The sequence below is a fragment of the Salminus brasiliensis genome, chromosome 7 (genome assembly GCF_030463535.1).
Source record: "Salminus brasiliensis chromosome 7, fSalBra1.hap2, whole genome shotgun sequence".
NCBI classification, from domain to species: domain Eukaryota; kingdom Metazoa; phylum Chordata; class Actinopteri; order Characiformes; family Bryconidae; genus Salminus; species Salminus brasiliensis.
In genome coordinates, this window is record NC_132884.1 from 38,201,105 (window position 1) to 38,223,562 (window position 22,458).

Genomic DNA, 22,458 nt, shown 5'->3' on the forward strand with positions numbered 1-22,458 from the left:
ATCATCAAATAAATATGATTTTGTGGTGGTTGAGGTTAATGTCCACTCAAAAATATATGATATTTGCGACATGACTTGAAGCCAGCGCATGATCCACTATGTGTCAGTCACATGAAGGAAAACGGATCAGAGGACCCAGTGACATTTTGGAGAAAAATGTAGGGCAAGATGTATCAGGTCACTTTTGTTTACTACAGGATGCAACTGCAGCATGTTTCAAAATTCCCATTCATTTCTGTCAGCCTAGGGCCTAGGCCAGAGTTCCCAATATGGGCCTCACAGCTGTTTCAGAATAACGACATGACTTAAGTGGTCTATGGTAAACTCATCTAGTGTTTTCGCTCAGTTTTGAAGTTTAAAAAGTCAGATATTCCCCAATTCCACTTACAGCAGTGCTTCACTGGTCACTCAGAAAATACCCTTAGCTAGTTTGTATTGGCTAGAATCCAAAAGATCCCACTAAGCTCAGATATTACTAAATACAGAAGTCACTACAGAGACCATAATACTCTACACACTCTACACTCTACCTGAGTACTCTTGGAAGAGGAGGGTCTTCAGTCTGGGTTTGAAGACAGTGACACCCAGGGGAACTTCATCCCCCCATTTCGGACAGAAAAAAGCCTGGACGCTCGTCTTCCGTGGATCTTAAAGGATGGCGGGTCGAGCCGAGCCGCACTTGAAGCTCAAAGGGCTCTCGGTGCAGACTGGCTTTTGACCATCGCCATCAAGTACGGAGGGGCTTTTCGGTCCAGTCTTGGCTTTGCAGGCCAGCGTCAGGGGTCTGAATCTGATGCAGGCAGCAGCTACAGGAAGCCAGTGAAGAGAGAGAACGCAGCAGAGGAGGAGCTGAACATGGCCGAACTTAGAAAAGCTACGGACGACCTGTGCCACCTGTGCCTTCTGGATCAACTGCAGCAGCCTGATGGTGCGCAGAGGAAGAAGACCAGCCAGAAGGGAGCTGCAGTGGTCAGGTCTCGAAATGACAAGAGACTGAACGAGCACCTGGGTGGCCTCTTCAGAGAGGTAGGGTCGAATAATTCTTCGGATGTCGAAAAGGAGAAATCTGCATGACCGAGTCCTTCTCCTGAGAAGTTACAAGATACAAGTTCTCTGGAATGACAAACAGCGACAATATGTTATACAATATTATATAATAGACGAATAGAGCATCTCACTATCCCCACGCTTCCTCTGGATAGTCAGTAAGGATCAGATTCGTCAGCTCAGACAGGCTTATGTGGTTTGGGGCGATATGGTCTAATGCTGCTTGTGAGGGAAGAATACGGGTACCATCATGATGACTATGACTATCGAAATCATACAGAGAAATTAAAGGAGATAACCTGAGCTTTCTAAAGAAATGAATCTGTGCCTGGAGTGCGTGTTGACTCATGCTGAATCCCTGCCCTGGCTAAAACAGCCTAACACCCCACACAGCATCCCCAGCATCCCCAGCATCCTCACTCCCTGCACTCCTATCACGCTCTCGCTGAATCGGCGATGACGTTGCGGGGGGAGCACGAAGCAGAAGGCGCACGTCACGTTTTAGGGAGGCGGAAAATAGAGGAGGGTGTGCTATTTTGGAGCCAAACGCTTCGTTCTTTTACCCCCCTCAGAATAGCAACAGCTGACGTGCCCCTCCGCACCCCTCCCCTCCCCTCCCCTCCCCGCACCCCTCCCCGCACCCCTCCTCCGGGTGACGTCACGCGTGGCCCTCAGCCATGCGTACTGAGCTTGTTGTTGACTCGGTTGTTATGAGTGGACGAGGCCTCGGATTAAATTAAAAAACTTCTCCCGTCGCTGCCCCGGGACCCCCGCCGATGGAGGGCATGGACATAGACCTGGACCAGGAGCTCATGCAGAAGTTCAGTTGCATGGGCACCACGGACAAAGATGTCCTCATCTCTGAATTCCAAAGACTGCTGGGCTTCCAGCTCAACCCCGCTGGCTGCGCCTTCTTCCTAGACATGACCAACTGGTGAGCCGCGGGATCCTCACGGGGCCTTTCACACGCTTCTGTCCACATCTCTGTCACTGTTCACTCACAGCCATTTCACGCAAACATTAGCTAAGCTGTCTTGGACCGAGCTGGTGTGTGTGTGTGTGTGTGTGAGAGACAGAGAGAGAGAGAGAGAGAGAGAGAGAGAGAGAGAGACACAGGAGCGAGCAGCACAACCGAAACTTGCCCCTGCTCATGGTTTTGGTTGGCCAGCCTGCCTGCCAGCCTGCCTGCCTGCCTGTGTATGGCTATAGCTGTGTGCTACGCTATGCTATGCTACGCTACCTTATGCTAATTCCTGCTATCAGGGAGCAGTGCTCCGAAGTTATGTAAAACTATACAAAGCGACCCCACCAGTAAAAGAGGTGGACATGTCTATATGTGAACTACACTGAGTAAATATCGTCTGGGTGTCGTTTGAGTTATAAAATTGGGAAGGAACGACGAGCAGAGCTGAAGCTATGCTAAGCTAAGCTATGCTAAGCTAACTGACTGTACTCTGCTCGCCAGTATCTGCCAGGCGCCGCTCAGTCACGATTCAGCACCAGCCCGTACTTTGACACCTGGGTCGAGTCGTGCTGTGTGAAAAGACCTTTCAGGACGTTTGTGCTACTTCGCTTAAAACTTTTCTGGTCGTTTCCCCGCTCGTTATCTAAGAACTAGCACCGCTAAGCTAAGCTAAGCTAAGTTTGTAGGCAGAGACTCTTGCCGTGGGTCAAAGTGTTTGCGCTGGGTTACATAAGCTGCCCTGCGCTCCCTCATATCAGCCTGACTCCGCACAGAGCTTTCGAGAAGTCACAGCCCTTTAGGCTCTCCTGTGCTTTTTATTCTGTTAGTTTATTATATGTTTTTGTGTTTTCTGCTGTAATTCGTTGTATTAAACTGGTATAAAACGTTGAAATCGGTGTAATACTGGATGATACTGTAATACATGGTAAAAATATGTATATTTAGAGACGCTCCCTTAGTTTAATGACATTTTCCTTCATTTTAACTGAAGCATCTTCTCTAAGACAATAATTTCCTTATGTTATTTTCTTGATATTTTACTTTGATACTATAGGGACTTTATTTAGTTAGGTTACTTTGCTGTCTATTTTTTTACAGAGCCCCAAAACTATTATTAAGGTAGAAAAATAATATTTAGAGACGCTCCCTCAGTTTAATGAAATTTTCCTTCATTTTAACTGAAGCATCTTCTCTAAGACAATAATTTCCTTATTTTATTTTCTTGATATTTTACTTTGATACTATAGGGACTTTATTTAGGTTACTTTGCTGTCTATTTTTTTACAGAGCCCCAAAACTTTTAAGGTAGAAAAATAATATTTAGAGACGCTCCCTCAGTTTAATAAAATTTTCCTTCATTTTAACTGAAGCATCTTCTCTAAGACAATAATTTCCTTATTTTATTTTCTTGATATTTTACTTTGATACTATAGGGACTTTATTTAACTAGGTTACTTTGCTGTCTATTTTTTTACAGAGCCCCAAAACTATTATTAAGGTAGAAAAATAATATTTAGAGACACTCCCTCAGTTTAATGAAATTTTCCTTCATTTTAACTGAAGCATCTTCTCTAAGACAATAATTTCCTTATTTTATTTTCTTGATATTTTACTTTGATACTATAGGGACTTTATTTAGCTAGGTTACTTTGCTGTCTATTTATTTACAGAGCCCCAAAACTATTATTAAGGTAGAAAAATAATATTTAGAGACGCTCCCTCAGTTTAATGAAATTTTCCTTCATTTTAACTGATGCATCTTCTCTAAGACAATAATTTCCTTATTTTATTTTCTTGATATTTTATTTTGATACTATAGGGACTTTATTTTGGTTACTTTGCTGTCTATTTTTTTTACAGAGCCCCAAAACTATTAAGGTAGAAAAATAATATTTAGAGACGCTCCCTCAGTTTAATGAAATTTTCCTTCATTTTAACTGATGCATCTTCTCTAAGACAATAATTTCCTTATTTTATTTTCTTGATATTTTACTTTGATACTATAGGGACTTTATTTTGGTTACTTTGCTGTCTATTATTTTACAGAGCCCCAAATCTATTATTAAGGTAGAAAAATAATATTTAGAGACGCTCCCTCAGTTTAATGAAATTTTCCTTCATTTTAACTGAAGCATCTTCTCTAAAATAATAATTTATTAAATTGAGAGGTTTGGATCTCTAAATATTGTTTTCTAATCTTGATATTTTACCATGATACTGTAGGGGCTTTGGTACTTTCTTTATTTTTTTTGTACAGAGCCCCTAAAGTATCATTAAGGTTGAAAAAATATATTTAGAGACGTTCCCTCAATTTAATAAAATCTTTCTTCATTTTAACTGAAACATCTCTTCTAAGGGAATCATTTCTTAAATTGAGGGAACTATTTGTTAAATTTAGGTCTCTAAATACTATTTTTCTAATCTTGATATTTTACTTTGATACTATAGGGGCTTTCTTTATTTTGGTTACTTTGCTGCCTTTTTTTTTTTTTTTTTTACAGAGCCCCAAAACTATTATTAAGGTAGAAAAATAATATTTAGAGACGTTCCCTTCATTTAATGAAATTTTCCTTCATTTTAACTGAAGCAGAATAATTTACTAAATTACGGGGGTTCGGATTTCTAAATATTGTTTTTCTAATTTTGATATTTTACCATGATACTGTAGGGGGTTTGGTATTTATTTATTTATTTTGCAGAGCCCCTAAAGTATTATTAAGGTAGAAAAATAATATTTAGAGACGTTCCCTCAATTTAATAAAATCTTTCTTCATTTTAAATGAAGCATCCCCTCTAAGGGAATCATTTCTTGAATTGAGGGAACATATTGGTAAACTAAGTGAACTTTTTGTTAAATTTAGGTCTCTAAGTATTATTTTTTGAATCTTGATATTTTACTTTGATACTATAGGGATTTTAACTTTCTTTATTTTGGTGGCTTTGTTTTATAGTAGTATTATTAAGGTAGAAAAATAATATTTTGAGACGTTCCCTCCGTTTAATTAAATTTTCTAAGAGAATAATTTATTAAATTGGGGGGTTTGGGTCTCTAAATATTATTTTTCTCATCTCTATATTTTACCTTGATAATATAGGGGCTTCGTAACTTTACTTTATTGTAACTTTTTGTACGGAGCCACTATTATTAATATTTTAATTATTATTAAGGTAAAATACTAATGAAAAATAAAAAATATATAATATTATTAAGGTAGAAAGAAATTATTTAGAGACGTTCCCTCAATTTAATGGAATTTCCCTTCATTTTGCATCTCACTGAAGCATCTCCTCTTAGAGAATACTTTATTAAATTGAGGGAACAGATTGGTAAACTAAGGGAGCAATTTGTTAAATTGAGGGAACAGTTCTATTAAATAAAGGGGTTTAGGTCTTTAAATAAATCTTGATATTTTACCTTGCTATAGGGGCTTTATAACTTTCTCTATTTTGGTTAATTCATTGTCTGTTTTTTGTATGAAGCTTCTACGGAGTATGTCTAAAAATAATGTTTAGAGACATAAACCATTCTCTCAGTTTAGAGGGTAGACATTAGTTACACTGGAGGATCATTGAATCATTTCAGGGCATAATTTATAAAACTTGGGGAACTTTCTATGTCTGTAAATTTAGTTTTTCTGCCTTTATACTTTATTTACTCTGTATTTTTGGATTATCATTTATAATGTATTTTATAACGCTGGTGGAAGAACATATTAAAGTTAGCGTAATACAGTAGAAGTATGACAATATTATCATATTGTGATAAAATTTGTTATCGTGATACACAAACTTCTCAGCGTATCAAGCATACGGTCAGTGCGTATAGAAGACTGCACATTTCATTATAAACAGAGTAATTTAGTCACTAATCACTGTACTAAATATGGAAGAGTGTTTGGATCGTAGATGAAAATCTGTCACTACTGACTTTAAACTTTTTTTTTTTATTATTGGTTCATTATTTTTGTCTGAGATTTTGTAGATGTTTAACTTTGTTTAGAAAATTAAAAACAAGCAGAGACGCATGGTGTTTAAGTTTGTCAGTAGATAATGGGTCCAAAATGCTGTGTGAAATTTGACCAATGTCTTTTCTACCGATGTCGTCTCTTTTTATCAGGAATCTGCAAGCAGCAATTGGAGCCTATTATGACTTTGAGAGTCCAAACATCAACACGCCGTCAATGTCTTTTGTAGAAGATGTGACTATTGGAGAGGGAGAGTCTGTGCCTCCTGACACACAGTTCACAAAGACATGGCGGATACAGAATACAGGTTTGTACTTGCCTTGGTAAAAGCTGCCTCTCCAGTGTCGGTTGGGTGGTCCTGTGGAGTGCGTTTGGTGGGACTTACATTGGGAAGGCATTCCTAATGAAAAAATGAAGGCATTACAAAAGGCATTCAATTGTAATGACATTAATGACACTTTACTGACTTTGTACTGCAGTGCAATGGATTTTAACCCATTTTTGCCAATGAACTCACACACTCACATTCACACTAGAGATTTGGGCAGCCACCTCAGCACCCAGGAAGCAATTAGGGAGTTAGGTGCTTCGCTCAGGTTTACTTCAGCTGTGGATGCCGATTCTGTTCCGATACGGATACAAAATACATGAACTTTGTGCATCGGCCGATACCAGATACTGATCCGATACCATTGTTGAATTATTACATCCTATATCTCACAATGTGGGGGAGACTTAAGGCATCAGGATTGATGTAATCATACTATAACACATAATCACCTATATATAAGTATAATAATTGTGCTTATATACACAGTGTTGTCTGGGCTCAGGACTTCTATTCTGAATTTCCAAGTCTATGAAACTAAAGAGGAGCGAGCAGCTCCTCCCTTCTCGGTTCTCCTTATATGAAGACGAGCTGGATTACTACACTTGCTATTTGCTTTGATCTGTGTATGATGTCGGTATGATGTAGGTTAGTCTGCTTCTGAGTTATGAAGTCTAGAATACCGGCGGTTCCGTAAAAATGGATCGGGCCCTTGGATCAGACTAATTATCCAATACCCGATCCAGAATTTTCTTAGTTTAGGGACCGAGATCCGATCCTAGTATCGAATTGGTGCATTCCTAACAAAAATCTCATACTAATAGTTTTTTACATCTTTAAAAATGCTTTCCTCTCTAACTTATCAGCAGACCGCTGAAATGTGAAATACTATATGCATGTTACATCTTTTGCCAGATCATCTGCCCCATTTTTTTCACGCACCAAATGTTGTATGTCTGTGTGTGTTGCAGGTTCAGAGTCATGGCCCCCAGGCGTGTGTCTGAAGTACATAGGAGGTGACCAGTTTGGTCATGTGAATATGGTGATGGTGCGGTCTTTGGAGCCACAGGAGATCTCAGATGTCAGTGTACAGATGCGCAGTCCGGCTAATCCAGGCATGTACCAGGGCCAGTGGAGAATGTGCACAGCCACCGGACTCTTCTACGGAGGTGAGGCACCACGGAGACACTTGCAATAAAGTGATACAATACAATGATGTGCACAAAACCTCGGCGAAATAGCTTTCGTCTTTACAGTACGTTTGCCTCACAGTATTGCCAAGTTAATCTGTGTGTGTGAGTGAAAGGGACTGCATTGACTAGTTTGCTGGACAGTCTTATATAAGCCAGGCTGTGTTGATAGGCCGATGTATTTGACTGACATGAACAGAACTAATTACAGACCATTTATCACGATACATTCACGTCATAAACAAGCTTGTGGTACACCATTCACCAGATGCCAAGGACATCTCATTTATACTCTGCTAACGGCTTTCATTAATAGCTTTTAAAATGGGACAGAGTTTGGCTGAGTGGCTCAGCAGATACAGGCGCTCACTCTATGGCCGGGAAGTCCGGATTCTGAGCCATGCTGCTTTGCCATCTGCAGCGGGAGCCAAAAGAAGCCCAATCACTCCCATTGTTATTGTGATGCTGGCCGGCAGAGGCGTCTGTTGGTTGATTTTATCAGAGCTGGGCACCCGGCGTATTCCTTCAAGCTTGTTGGCTGCCTAGTGGTGCTGCAGTGGCTGACTTCACATGTATCAGAGGCATGTGTGAATGTTTTCTGTTCACTGACTGTATGCTGTTCTCAAAGGTTTATTAGTATGCAGAGATGACCACTGCTAATTATGAGCATGTAAGACAATGATGGTAATTTATTTATGGAGGACACTAAAGAAAAAAAAGTGCTGTATGCATACAATCCAGTCAGTTGCTCTAGAAAACATGGAAACACACCTGCCACGTTGTCAAATTTACAACCAGACTCTGTGCAGTTAAGACCAGAAGTGGAGCCAGACTTAAATGTCTCATACCGCCTTCATTGAGCTCACAGCGCAGGAAGCAGGGTGGTCTTTGTGCCAATATTGCAAACATCCATGTAACAAAAAAATCTAAAAAAGTCTGTCCTGTTTTAAAAACTGAAACGGAGGCAGAAGTGCAGTGGTACTCTTTTGGCGTTTTGACACTGCAGCTTTTCCTCGGTCACCTTTGAGCTTCAGCTGAAACCGTGGAACAGCCAAGAGTAACTGATCTGAAGACACCTGGAATAGACATGAGGTTTTAGTAACTCTGAGGTCTGCAGCTGGATGGAGGGTGCAGCTCCATTATGGGCCTTAAAAACCTTGAACTGGAACCTGAAATAAATCCTTCAGCTGCCTTTTACTGTAAACGAGCCAATGAAGTCTTGCATAGACACCAATGTGTAGTCCATTACAGTAACCAATCAAGATGTAATTAGGGCATGTATAACCTTCTCCAAATCCTGTTGAAAAAGAAAGGGTTTCATATTGCAATTGTCTAGAGATGGTAAACTTCTTTGGACAACAGAACCATGTCAAGGGTGCATCTTATCTATCAAGGTGTGTGTGTGTGTGTGTGTGTGTGTATATACAGTGAGTCCAAGAAGTATTTGATCCCTTGCTGATTTTCTTCGTTGGCCCACTAATAAAGACATGATCATTCTATACTTTTAATGGTAGATGTATTCTTACATGGAGAGACAGAATATTAAAAAGAAAATCCAGAAAATAAATCTAAGGAATATATATTAATTGATTTGTATTTCATGGAGTGAAATAAGTATTTGATCCCTTAGTATTCATTAGCAGTTCTGGCTTTTACAGACCAGTTAGACACTCCCAATCAACTTGTTACCTGACCTGAAGCCACCTGTTCTCACTAATCACTTGTGTGAAAAACACCTGTCCACAGAATCAGACAGATCACACAGATTTCAAGTCTCCAACATGGGTAAAACCAAAGAGCTGTCACAGGACCTCAGAGTCAGAATTGTTGACCTTCACAAAGCTGGAATGGGCTACAAAAAGATTAGTAAGGTGTTGGATGTGAAAGTAACAACTATTGGTGCAATTATCAGAAAGTTTAAAGAGTATAACATGACAATCAACAGACCTCGGCCCGGTGCTCCAAAGAAGATTTCGCCTCGTGGGGTGGCAATGATGCTGAGAACAGTCAGAAATCGTCCTGCAACCACTCGGCAGGAGTTAGCAAATGACCTGAAGGCAGCTGGGACCACAGTTTGCAAGGAAACAATTGGCAACACTTTGCGCAACAATGGATTCACATCCTGCAGTGCCCGAAAGGTACCCCTGCTGAAGAGAGCACATGTGGAGGCGCGCCTCAAGTATGCCAATGATCATTTGAAAGATGAACCAAGTTATTGGGAGAAGGTTTTGTGGTCAGACGAGACCAAAATTGAACTTTTTGGCCTCAACTCCACCCGCCATGTGTGGAGGAAGAAAAATGCTGCCTATGACCCCAAGAACACTGTGCCCACCGTCAAGCATGGAGGTGGAAGCATAATGTTTTGGGGGTGTTTCTCTGCCAAGGGTACAGGGCTACTTCACCGCATCACTGGGAAGATGGATGGAGCCATGTACCGCACAATCCTGAGGGACAACCTCCTCCCCTCTGCCAGGGATCTGAAAATGGGCCGTGGTTGGGTCTTCCAACATGATAACGACCCTAAACATACAGCAAAGGCAACAAAGGATTGGCTCAAGAAAAATCACATTAAGGTCATGGAGTGGCCCAGCCAGTCGCCAGACCTCAATCCGATCGAAAATCTATGGAGGGAGCTGAAGGTCAGAGTTGCCAAGCGACAGCCCACCAACCTTCATGATTTAGAGAGGATCTGCAAAGAAGAGTGGGCCAAAATTCCCCCTGGTGTGTGTGCTAAACTTGTGGTTAACTACAACAAACGTCTCACCGCTGTGCTTGCAAACAAAGGCTTTGCCACTAAGTATTGAGTGTGTTTGGCAAGAGGGATCAAATACTTATTTTCCTCATTGAAATACAAATTAATTAAAATATATTCTTTAAAATTATATTCTGGATTTTTGTCTTGATATTCTGTCTCTCCATGTTAGAATATATCTACCATTAAAAGTGCAGAAGGATAGTGTCTTTATTAGTGGGCAAACAAAGAAAATCAGCAAGGGATCAAATACTTCTTGGACTCACTGTATATATATATATATATATATTGGACAGCAAGTGAACAGTCAGTTCTTAAAGGTGATGTGTTGTTAAAAGCAGGACAAATGAGCAAGAAAAAAAAGGACAACTGGTGAACCAGCGACAGGGTCCTTGGCACCTAAGGCTCACTGATGGTGGCCCTCGACCTATCATCAACTATTAGCGAGCAATCCAGCTTGTCTTTCATATAAGAAGAATCGAGAAGGGAGGAGCTGCTAGCTCCTCTTTAGTCTCACAGACTAAAGACAGAATTTCAGAATAAAAGTATGAAGTCTGAAGCCCAGACAACACTGTGCCGAGGTCCAGCACAGTTATTGGGTTCATTTATATCTGTGTTCATTTGTTATAGTTTGTTTTAAGTTAGTAAAGTAATGATTACGTCCATCCTGATGCCATCAGTCTCTCCCAGATGATCAGGTATGTGGTTTATTAATTCAGCAATGGTATCGGATCGGCATCGGGTATCAGCCAATACGCAAAGTTAATGTATCGATATCTGTATAGGAACAGAAACAGTATGTGCTTCATACTACGTACTAAAAAACTAGTTACTGTTACTGATTAGTACCAAATTGGACACGCCCCAAGATAAGTGACCCAGGGTTTCACATTGTGTATGAGACTGAATGTATAGGAATACAACAAAACCTCTACTGCAGGGCAAACCTCTCACCACAGAATCTGCCACTAAATTAGCTTGTATTAGCAATGACTGATTGATTTTTTTTTTCTGAATGACTGACTACTCCACTAGTGAAACTTACAACCTCTAGCCTGCGAACATTTCCTGCCTTTGGCTAAATTTCACAGGTGTCAAAACAGGATATGAGCATCATCTTGCACCTTGCAAGGGTTTGTGCTTGCTGTCTGGTGTTCTTAGTATAGTCTTGAATTGTTCTGCAGATGTGATCTGGGTGATCCTGAGCGTGGAGGTCGGTGGTCTCCTTGGGGTCACGCAGCAGCTGTCCTCCTTCGAGACGGAGTTCAACACTCAGCCACACCGCAACGTAGAGGGAGACTTCAACCCCTTCGCTTCACCACAGAAGAACAAGCAAGACCCCAACGAGGATAACCTAAAGGACCCCGGAGGCCCCTGGGTGGCCCCTCTGGACTCCATTCAGCAAGATCAAAATGGACTCTCTCACAGTTCTGTAAATATTACACCAAATGGTCTCCAAAACAACTTATCAGTAGTGACTTACAGCCAGGTATGTACAGAAGAGTTTGATCTTAAATATCGGCCTGATTTCTGTTTTTCATTATTGGTTGACTGTCATGACCAGTCGTCAGTTGCCTTGGTATGGAAACTTGACTGTATATCTACGAGAAGTGACCACCACAAGAAATGCTCATACTCACACACCAATCTAGCTATTACACTTAGTTTGTGGGTATAGATCTGCTGGTATAGAGTTGCTGTGGGTAGTGTGACGCAACAGATAACACCACCACCTGCCATTGCGTTACAACAACAGCATGTGGGACACCAGGGTTCGATTCCCGGTCTGGGTGACTATGCTGCGCTACACCAATAAGAGTCCTAACACTACATTGGCCCACCTCTGTAATACGAGTAACCTTGTAAGTCGCTCTGGATAAGAGCGTCAGCTAAATGCCATAAATGTAAATGACTGTAGCCCATCTGCACCTGTACAGTTATTACCGCCATAGCTGACCAGATTTTGTTTGGGTGTTGGATCATCCTCAATACAGTAACGACACCAGTATAATGGTGTGTGTTGCTCTGTTACAAGTGTATGAGAATGTTTTGAGAATATCCCATTAGAAACATCCAGATTAAAGCTGTCCTGTGGGTAAAAACAGCTGATGAAGCTGGCATAACCAGCAAAGCTCTGATGCACTACACACTACCATCCAACAGCCCTTGTTGTTGTCATTGCTATCCACCACTCAAATGATATCTGGTCCACGGTGGTCCCATGAAGTCCTAGATGTTATATAGGTGGGAAATTGGCATAGAAGTTGTCTAATTTCAGGGCAATTAGGTGCTCTCCTATTGGAACTAACGCTGATTACAACCCCCACACACCTGCATAGTCTCCTATCCCTCATAGGCAGTGTTGGGTTCGTGCAACACCCAGCATTTTGAAAAGGGGGGGGGGGTTGTTTGTTTGTTTGTTTGTTTGTTTTCCCTCTCCGCCTTCAGTGATTTTGCCTCTTTCTAGTCACCCCGTACACACAGGTTAGTTGTAAGCAGAGCCCTTAATACTGCTGACTGGTGCACCCTAACCCCACTCCCAGCCACAGAACTCTGTAGCTCCTTTAAAGTAATTGTTGGCCTCTTTTCAGCTTCATTCACATCCACTTTTTGTTCTGATGCCGAGTTTTCAAGCACAGCCTTGTAGAGACTTAAGTGGAATTTTACAACCTCCATTTCCTCTCAGTTGAAACACTTCTGTATTGTTTCATAGACTTTTTTTGCTTTGCCTTTCCTATTTCCTTTACCATTTTTTTCTTTTTCATAGCGTTTTTTTTATTTAAAACTATTTGCCCTTCACTTAAAAGCCTTTCCTTAAGATTTCCTTCAGTCTGATCAACGGTACTTGAAATAAAGGGGTACCGAGAAGATGATCGCTCTTAATGATTCCATGGGGCAGATTTAATGATTCACCGACGCAAGTGAGTTGCATCCTCTTTAGGTCAATATGCACAAATATATCACAAGAAAATTATATAGTATGTGTATATATATATATATATATATATATATATATATATATATATATATATATATATATATATATATAAAATCACCAATATTTTCTTACATAAAACCAATATCAGTTGAAATGATGAATTTCAAGGGTCAGTCCTTTAAACGTATGCATGATAGCACAAAATATCAAGGGTTACTTGAAGTTTAAGGAGTTGCCGCTCACTTTAAATGTTTACCAGACTAAACAATGGCCAGGTCCTCCCTAATAATGTTTTACTCTATTGTTCCCGGAGATTGTCACACCTGAAAAAAAGCATAGTGATGATTCACAGCATTAGGTTACACCTATCCTCATTCTGTCAAACCAGTTAATACAATACCTTTTTATCATATTTCCAGTCAAAGGTCTCACTCATTCTAGCAGGGTGTAGGTTCTACATTCTTGTCATTCCAGACCTTGTGGAATTACATGCGGTATGATGGCTGTCAATAGAACTGCACTGATGGACTGCACTGATCTGAAGCACCCTTTGGCATGGTCAGTGAACTGAGATACAATGCCAGCTTGGACTCAGACTGTCCTCAGACAGTGAGCCTAGAACACAAAGCACTGAGGGGTTTGACCGAGGCTAGGGACACAAACCATTCAAGAGCCATCACTGTCAATTAATGCACATGAACTGGGTGAGAACACGGCTTCGTTAGTAAGGTGAGCTGTGGAACTGTCGGAGCCAGGAACAGAACTCTGTCTGCTTGCATTAGCTTTACTGTCATGAGGAGTTGGACTGCTTTTGAACTGGTTCATCATGCAGAGCAATAGCTGGATGGTGATATTTGGAAGGCTTTAGATTTTCCATCCTCTGTAAACTCTTGAAATCCCCACGAAAATGTGCCACATATTGAGACGAGAATATTGGCTGTTTAATTGAACTGTGCCTAAAATCACAGCTGGGACTGTAGGTGCAAGTCATTTTGACTGGAAGCCTCTGAAATCCAGCACCACCAAGCAAGTATGGTCTACAGGTTTGTGAATGAGGACGTCATGTCTCTCCAAGGCGAAAGTGACTGAGCTCACTGTGTTCATCAAATCTCATCCTGGAGAGCTGCCTTCCTGGGGTTTCAACTCCAACCCATTTAGCCAATCAGTTTCTTTATAAAGTGGGGATCAAGTGGGGTGGATTACAGTTGGATCCAAAATCCAACTTCTGGTTGTATCTGTCTTCATTCCTACAACACTGGAAATGCTTAATGGGCCTTTCTCACAAAGCGAGAGACTGCTGTCCATTTGACTTCTTTTCCAGAAAGCTACTGTGGAAGTGGCCTGTTCATAAGGCTGCACAATATATCGTTTCAACATCGCCATGCGTGCATGTGAAGTGTTCACATCGCAGGGTATGCAATGTTAAATTAGAATCAAGCATGTTGCTGCTTATACAAAACAAAATTCCTCACTGTTCTCATTTTCCATAACATATTAACCAGAGGCAGGTTATATCTGCTAAATATTGTTTATTTGACGCCAGTCTTTGATGCAGAGTGCGTTGGGTTATTAGTAATATCATGATGTGTTGGGTTCTTGCATTGGCTTCAGTTGACTTATGGTAAAATCTGGTGGAAATAAAATGCATGTATATATTAGGGATGCACCGATACCACTTTTTACTTTCAGATTTGTAAGTATTTGCCGATACAGACTACCAATACCAGCTCTGACTTAAATCCTCGATAGACGGCTAGAAATCCTAATATTTCCATTTTGGTGTTCCATTTTTAATAGGTTATACTTTTTTTTTTTTATATCTTATCCCAAATAAATAACAAGCTCGACCAAACAGCTTTTAATTGATGTTTAAATTCACATTTCAGAGTAGTGAAAAAACACCAGTTTAGAAACAAAGTGCTTCTGCAGCCATTTCACATTCAGGGTCACGTCTCTGTGTAAAAAAAAAAAAAAAAAAAAAAAAAGGTAGTAAACTTCAGTGTTTACTTTTAAACAAGCTGCTAAAACTCAACTATTGATTTCAGAACCAAAAAAACATCCCATTGAAAAAAACATAAAGTGCTAATTAAACTTAATTGGTAGCTTAATCTATTTATTCTGTTAAATCTGTTGATCTGTTTATTGCTAATAATTATTTATGACTGGAGACGTCCAGTATTTGTGCTCTCTGTAGCCGATACAGATACTGTGTGTAAGTGCCAGTATGAGCGCAGACACTGATATGCTATCGGTACACTAACACATAATAATAATAATAATAATAATAATAATAATTTTATATATATATATATATATATATATATATAGATTGATTGATTGATTGATTGATTGATTGCATGGTCATTTTTTCCCCTAATATTGCGGTGCCCCGCAGCCCCACAGAACCTAAACACTAAGGGTCATATTCATCACCAAGTATCATGTTTTAGTCTGTCCGTTCCTGACCAGCAAATCACTAGAAGAACTAGTGGACTCAAGCAAGTCAGAGAGCTGATTTACATTTTAACTCCACTAAAGCAGGACGTTGTGTGTCTGTGGGAGAGTCATGCAGCAGTCGATGCCTGTTGAGGTCCGTCTTCTACCCAGCGAGCTTCAGATATCTCGCTCTGTTGCACCTCATCTGGATAAACCGTGGAAAGCTGCAGTTAGTTTACCAGCCATTAGTAAGAGGTGTCAATCATTTACTGTTTTTACCAGCTGGTTAGGTAGATTTGCTTGGCCAGGTGCTAAATAGCTAGCGGATCATTCTCTACATATCAGCTTATTAATAGCTAACATTACCAGCTCATGTCAGCAATGTTTGGCTCTCGCACACCACAAACACCTGACTGCCGGAAAAACACAGTGTGCTTCTGCTATAGTTGTTTATCGTGGAGTGGAAATGATGTAATGCTGCTAAAGCGTAATTGGAAATAAGCCTGTCTGTCTGTGAGACGGGTCTGTTAGTTCTTTGGTTGGTTCAGATGTGTTGGGAGGAGAGGAACCTTTCAAATGTGGAGGAACCAGATCGTTTCAGATCCACTGATTCTCAGCGATCAGTCTATTTTAGGTGTTCAAGCTTATGGCTGTAAATAATGGATAGCATTTTTCATGAAGTCTTAAGGCTTCTGAAAACACTTCAGGTGAACTTTAGCCTTGTGTTTCCCCACCCAGATGGTCATGAGCAGTCCTGAATGTTACGTATATGAAGAGTCTGGGGCACTAAAGTTAGTGCTGGGCCTGTGGTGTCCACAACCCTCCTCCTGGAGAGCTACCTTTCTGCAGGGTTCAGCTCGAACTTGAGTCTTACACACTCAGACCTTTATATGAATAAGTAAGTTGGGTCAGGTGGGGTGGATTAGGTTTGGAGGCAAAGTCTACAGGAAGGCAGCTCTCCAGGAGCAGGATTGGTGACCAGTGATATTACCAAAGATGGATAATTTGCTGCAAATTCTTAGGCTCTTATGTTGGTTGTGAAGAATTTCTGGCTGTAAGCATCTTCACTTTCACAGCACTGGAATGATTTTGGAGTGAGAGAGGGGAGGGGGGGTAAAATGTGCAAGAAAAAATACTATTTATGTCCAGATGTTTGTGGACACCCCTTCTAATATACACTTTCAACTACTACAGATGTGCAAAGGCATACGCACGGCTTGTCTAGTCCCTGTAGAGACATTGGCCCTCTGGACTCTTTGAGAATTGAGCTGTGGAGCAGTAGAACTGTAACTGTGTTCTCTGGAATGATGATGGATCCATCCAGTACTTTTTGGATGAAGCGTCCTGATCTCATCTCAGATCTGTTGTCGCTGAATGCAATCAGATCCTCACAGCAGTGCTCCAAAATTTAGTAGAAAGTCTACCCTGGACAGTAGGGACAGTTTTGTCTTTGCCCTTGATTTCGGATGAAACAAATGAGCTGGTGTCCCAATACTTTTGTCCATATACTGTAGCTTATTTTGCCAACCCGATAGCGGCCTGGCGCTCTTCTTTAATGTGTGTTGCAGTCCTGAGTGTGAAATGTATTACGTGTATAGCCTGGGTCACTAAATATAGCCTGGGTATCTACCTCCTAGTCATCTTGATAGTGCTGGGTGTGTGGTGTTTAAATGTGCTGCATCACATCGTTCTTTTCGCTCCAAAGCTGTTATTTACTGACACACCCAAACCTGAAGGGCTGAGACATGCTGGAGTTCCTCAAGCATTAATTAGGCTCACTCTTATCTGATCAAATGTAGCCCCGTTCTTACCCCAACAGACGTGTGGGAGGACGACAGTTGCTTTTGGCTTCTTTTTGTTAGTTCTGAAGATGTGCCATTGCGGTTTTAATGGCCACAAGTGTGTGCGCACTCCTAAAAATACAGGTGCTTCAGATAGTTCTCTGAGTGCTGTCATAGAAGATCCAACATTTACATCAAGTGAGCGCTCTTTAGATCTTCTAAAGATTCTATACACTATGGACAAAAGTATTGGGACACCTGCTCATTCATTGTTTTTTTTCTGAAATGAAGGGTGTTGAAAACAAACCAAAAAAAAGAGTATCCTGTTTCCACTGTCCAGGGAAGAAGATGGCTTTCTACTAGATTTTGGAGGAGTATTGCTGTGAGGATTTGATTGTATTCAGTGATGAGTGTTAGTGTAGTATTGGATGGAGAACCATAATGGGTCCATTGCTACACAGCTCAATGCTGGGGGTCTTAATAGCAACCTTGCCCACACCAGGTGTTAGACAGCATGGTGCCAATAGGTTCATCATGTTTATCTGCTTCAGAGCAGAGTCCTATTCTATTGGCAGTACTTATCTGGGAAGCCCATGGTCCTTATGGTGCCTGAAGTGGTTCTTCTATGGCTTCACTTAAAGAAGTGAAGGAGACGGACTGAACGTATTGCTAATCTGCCTCTCTGCCACCAGAGGGAGTGAGCCAAGGTGTGCTCATGCCTTCTGCATTACTTGTTCCTTCTTAAGTGCACACTTGAAGGCCACCGGACGTTATTCTGCTATTATGGGCCCTGCATATTTCTACCAGTGTGTTACTGAATGTGTGCTGTATAACTTTTAACTTATGCTTTTCCTTTTCTCCCCCTTCTTCTCCGCAGGGCTGCCACGGGCCCTACCCTTTTGGACAGTCTTAAGGGACAGAAATCATCACCGTCTGGAATCCCCCCCTTTTCTGTGGGGTTACACAGGGGAGTAACAGATTTATTATAAAGACTTGGCAACCCTCCTCTCTCCCCATGCATCACAACACGACCTAAGATACGGACATGGCTGTTTGGTTCTAAATCAATGTCCAGCCGTTGTCGACACCTGAGTTACGCATGTGTGAATGCTAAATTAAGATGAGTGCTAGAAATCCTCAGTCAGATACACAGGTTGGTTTTTTTGTTTTTTTGTTTTTTTGGTCTGTATTGTCACAAACCGTAGATTCAAGTGAGAGATTTGGAAGTGTGTGTATGAGTGCGTATGGACATGTGTGTGTATGTATGCGCGTGTGGACAATGCACAAACGAGAAGTGAAAAAAAGCCATTGAAAGAATTTTTGCCTGTCAAGTAGTTTTATATTTTACATTGATGTTCTTGATGACTTTTACTTTGCAAACTGAACGATTTTACTGAAAATCCGGCGATCGTCTACATGGAGAAAGGAGCCCTCCTGTACTGCTCAGTAGAAATGTGGAATTGATCCTATTACGTTGTCTTCGTACTCTTCTTCAGATGATTGGCAAGGCTTTCGCCTTCATTAGTCCTAATTTATTATCGCTGATCTTAATCACACTTCACAGACCAGTCTCACGTCAGAATCAGTCCACAAACCCAACAGTAGTGCTTGTTGAAGGCCAGAAGGTGGAACCGCTGAACCTATGAACAGAACACACCCTCACAGCCCTGTTATACTGGAAAGCTTAGAAGCTTAGCAGGCCCTTCGATCGTTCTGGGCTAATATCACGATTGCACTGAGCTACATAGCTCCCACTGGAAAGCCCTGATGATCTTCTCCTTGTCGCAGTCGCTCGTGCAGACAGTTCAAATTTCTTTCGTTTCCAAAACTTTGAAAGCCGATATCTTTTGAGTGTGTGTGTGTGTGTGTGTGTGTGTGTGTGTGTGTGTGTGTGTGTGTGTGTGTGTGTGTGTGTGTGTGGTGGCTTAAGTCCGAGTAGCTCACGCCTGGGGCACAGACGCTTGACTCGAGCGTTCATTTCATTACGGCTTGCTGGTTTCTCCAATGCGAGAGTCCCCAAAGCACCTGATTCTTTGACACTATTAGTCGGCTTGGCCACGTTTTTTGGGGGGAGGTTGGTGTTTTGTTTTTTTTTTGTTTGTTTTTTTTTTTTTTTCTCACGTCCCAAAAGTTGAGGTTTTTGTGGAGGATGTCTTTTGAACTGTCTTTACTCTTGTGATTTTTGAATGTGTTCTTACATAAAACGACACCTTTTTGCTGGAAAACCCCAAAAAGTAAAATGTGTATGAATGCATATTTACCAGAAATGTTTAGCCTAAATTGTGTTTACACATCTTCACCGCCACGTAAAAATCTTGTATCTCTCTGTCTCTCTCTCTTTTCACATTTGAATCTGGCAGATCTATTGTGTGATTATGCCAATAGAAATGCTCCAGAACGACTTGGAATAAAATCTATTTTTTAATTCCTTTTCCTGTAAAGTTGCCGTTTTGGAGGTACAAGGCTTTTGCGTGACCGTGACGACACGGAGGTTATGGTATGTTAAAGACGTGATATATTCAGTATGAGAGGGTGTATATTACATATCTATTTATATTTTTAATTTATAAGGACCTTTAAACTAAAAAAGATTGCCTTGCAGTTTTAATTGGCTTGTATAGTAATAATACGAATCACCCTGGCCGAAATCTCGACCTGTGCAGTATCCCGGTTCAGTGGTCATCGTGTCAAAAAAACAAAACAAAACAAAAAAAAACATTGTGTCCATGCTCACTCTGACATGTGGAAGTAAGTGATCATTGTGATCTCCTCCTTAATGATGTTACAGTAAGATGCCCCCCTTCACTGTGTATCTGGTAACCGATAAAACGCTTGCCATCACTGACAACTGTCTAATGTTATTTTGGGGGAATTTGCTGTGTGTCAAGTTCAAATCGCTGATTATCTATGCAGTGTTTGAGAAGGGTGGGCGGTCTGTTTTTGTCTCTCTGAGAAAACACCACGTGTTAGTTTTGCGACGCGTCAATGCCATACTAGCTAGCAGATACTGTCTTAGTTTGCCATAGAGATTGGACAGGCGAAATTATTACTTCAGTGATTTCTGATTATGAATATTGTGTGCTGCCTACAGCTCAAAGACAATGTCATTGCCTCATGAGTCGAGTCTTCCTTTGAGTTGTATCTGTGAATGTCCTCATCCACAAGAGAATCGATATTCCCATTTTCAAATTACTATTGCTGTCCGAGTTGTGTGTGCGAGAGGCTGAATTTGAGTGAGAAATTGCTAAGTTGTGGTCTTCTCTTTTTCTTTTTCTTCTTTTTTTTCTCTTTAATATTTTTTGACATTTCTTTTGTTTTGTTTGCTGTTGAGTTTTCTGCACGGTGGCATGGTGAATGGATGAGCAGAGTGTTTGCATAGAGTCCTATGGTAGCACATTTAACAGAAAAGAGAAAATACAAAAATGAAGCCCTTTTCCTGTATGTGTAAATGAACATTTGTATGATTAAATCAACACTTAAAAAGAACGGATGTGTCCTGTTTATTCGTGGGTTTTGTTGGCCAGAGTACAGTAGGTGTTCAGTAGGCATCGTGGTTTAAGCGATAGCCCGTAAGTCCTGGGGATTTAGAGACCCCTCTGGTGAGAATGTGTAATTGCACCAAGCTTGTGGAAGAGTACTTCTGAAACGTGTGTTGTGGTGAGACCTCCTTTCAGAGTGGACGAATCTGACCATAGCAAGTTTACCTTCACCCTTATGTCATTCTTATCTGCGTAATAACTGTGTTTTTTAATTGAATTCAATTTTTACTGCAGGTTAATTTACATAAATGTGTTCTGTGTTTTTGAGTGTTTGTTTATGACGACATACGTTTACAATGTTGAGAGCAATTGCGTCCAACACACAGAAAAATGGGGAATATGGAGTCTGAAGGCTTTCTTTTGAGGTGTGGCAATACAGAAATAAACAGAGGCGATCACTGGCTGGTTAGCGTGAGTCCAGTCGCTGTATAAAGCGTCCACTCAGTCAGGTCTCTGTTTAGGTGGTCGTATAGGTTGTGTTTACTAAACAACAGCGAGGATAGCTCTTGATGTCTTGATGTAAGAATAATGACTAGCTGTTTTTTCAAACAACAGAAGCAATAGTGCTAACAGCGTTAGCAAAGCTAACCAGCTATGTTGCTATACAGGTAGCTAATACTACTGTACTACACTGTGACTCCAGTATAATAACACTATCCTACCTGCTCTCAGTTCACAGAGCTCTCGCCACCTTACAAACGCCAAGCCAGTGTTCATCTTGGTTTTAGTGAGGACTTTCTCACGCTCTCTTACGTTGGTTTGTGGAGATGGTCGCACAGCACACTGATACTATTTAGAAGACTATATCAGAAGACTCTTGACACAACTGAGATGTATTTCCATAAAGCAGTGTTTATCCAAACAGTCCTCATGGCATTCAAGATCAGAGCTTCCCAAACTTGGCACTGAAAGACCCCCTGTCCTGCCCATTTTAGCCTAGAGATATACCTGCTGTTTGGCCATGTATTGCATAGACAACTTGCTGCGTCTTGCCTATGTGCTACGTGTGTTACTGGAGGCGTCCACTAGAGGGCAGAACAGAGAACGCTGACCAGGTTTTCACCACCGTCTTTTAAAATAACACCAGCTGTTCTGACCACCATGTTTGTCATTGTGTCATTATCACTGCCTTTTTTTTGCATGGCATGGAAGAGGGGGTCCACCGGGGCCTGGGTTGGGAACGACTGTCCTAGACTTGGAGTGGTTAACCAACCTTAACCAACCACTCCTCAGAGCCTCCAAGACGAGTGGTCCCTAGCCCTGTCCCTGGAGGAACCCCTGCTCTGCACATCTTAGTGTTTACCTCACCCTCAGCACACCTGATCCAGCTCGTCAGCTAATTAGCTCTTAACTAATAGCTCTTCCTGAGTTGAAGGTGGTGTGTTGGTGCAGGAAACCTCTAAAATGTGGATCTTTTAGGACTAGGATTGGGAACAGTGGCTAACCAACCAGTCATTGGGACCTCCTAGATGAGTGGTTCCCAAGTGGTTGCTGGAGGAACCCCTAGTATACATAATA

General features: G+C 41.2%; 1 protein-coding gene across 1 annotated transcript; it reads left to right on the forward strand.

The window, feature by feature from the left end:
• Positions 1-1,705: 1,705 nt before the first annotated feature.
• On the forward strand, positions 1,706-20,887 carry ilrun (inflammation and lipid regulator with UBA-like and NBR1-like domains). The gene is made up of 5 exons (XM_072684866.1): positions 1,706-1,981; positions 6,129-6,283; positions 7,276-7,473; positions 11,431-11,735; positions 18,279-20,887. Exons 1-5 carry the CDS (start codon positions 1,824-1,826, stop codon positions 18,312-18,314), a joined length of 852 nt encoding a protein of 283 aa, XP_072540967.1. The 5' UTR covers positions 1,706-1,823; the 3' UTR covers positions 18,315-20,887.
• Positions 20,888-22,458: the final 1,571 nt, after the last annotated feature.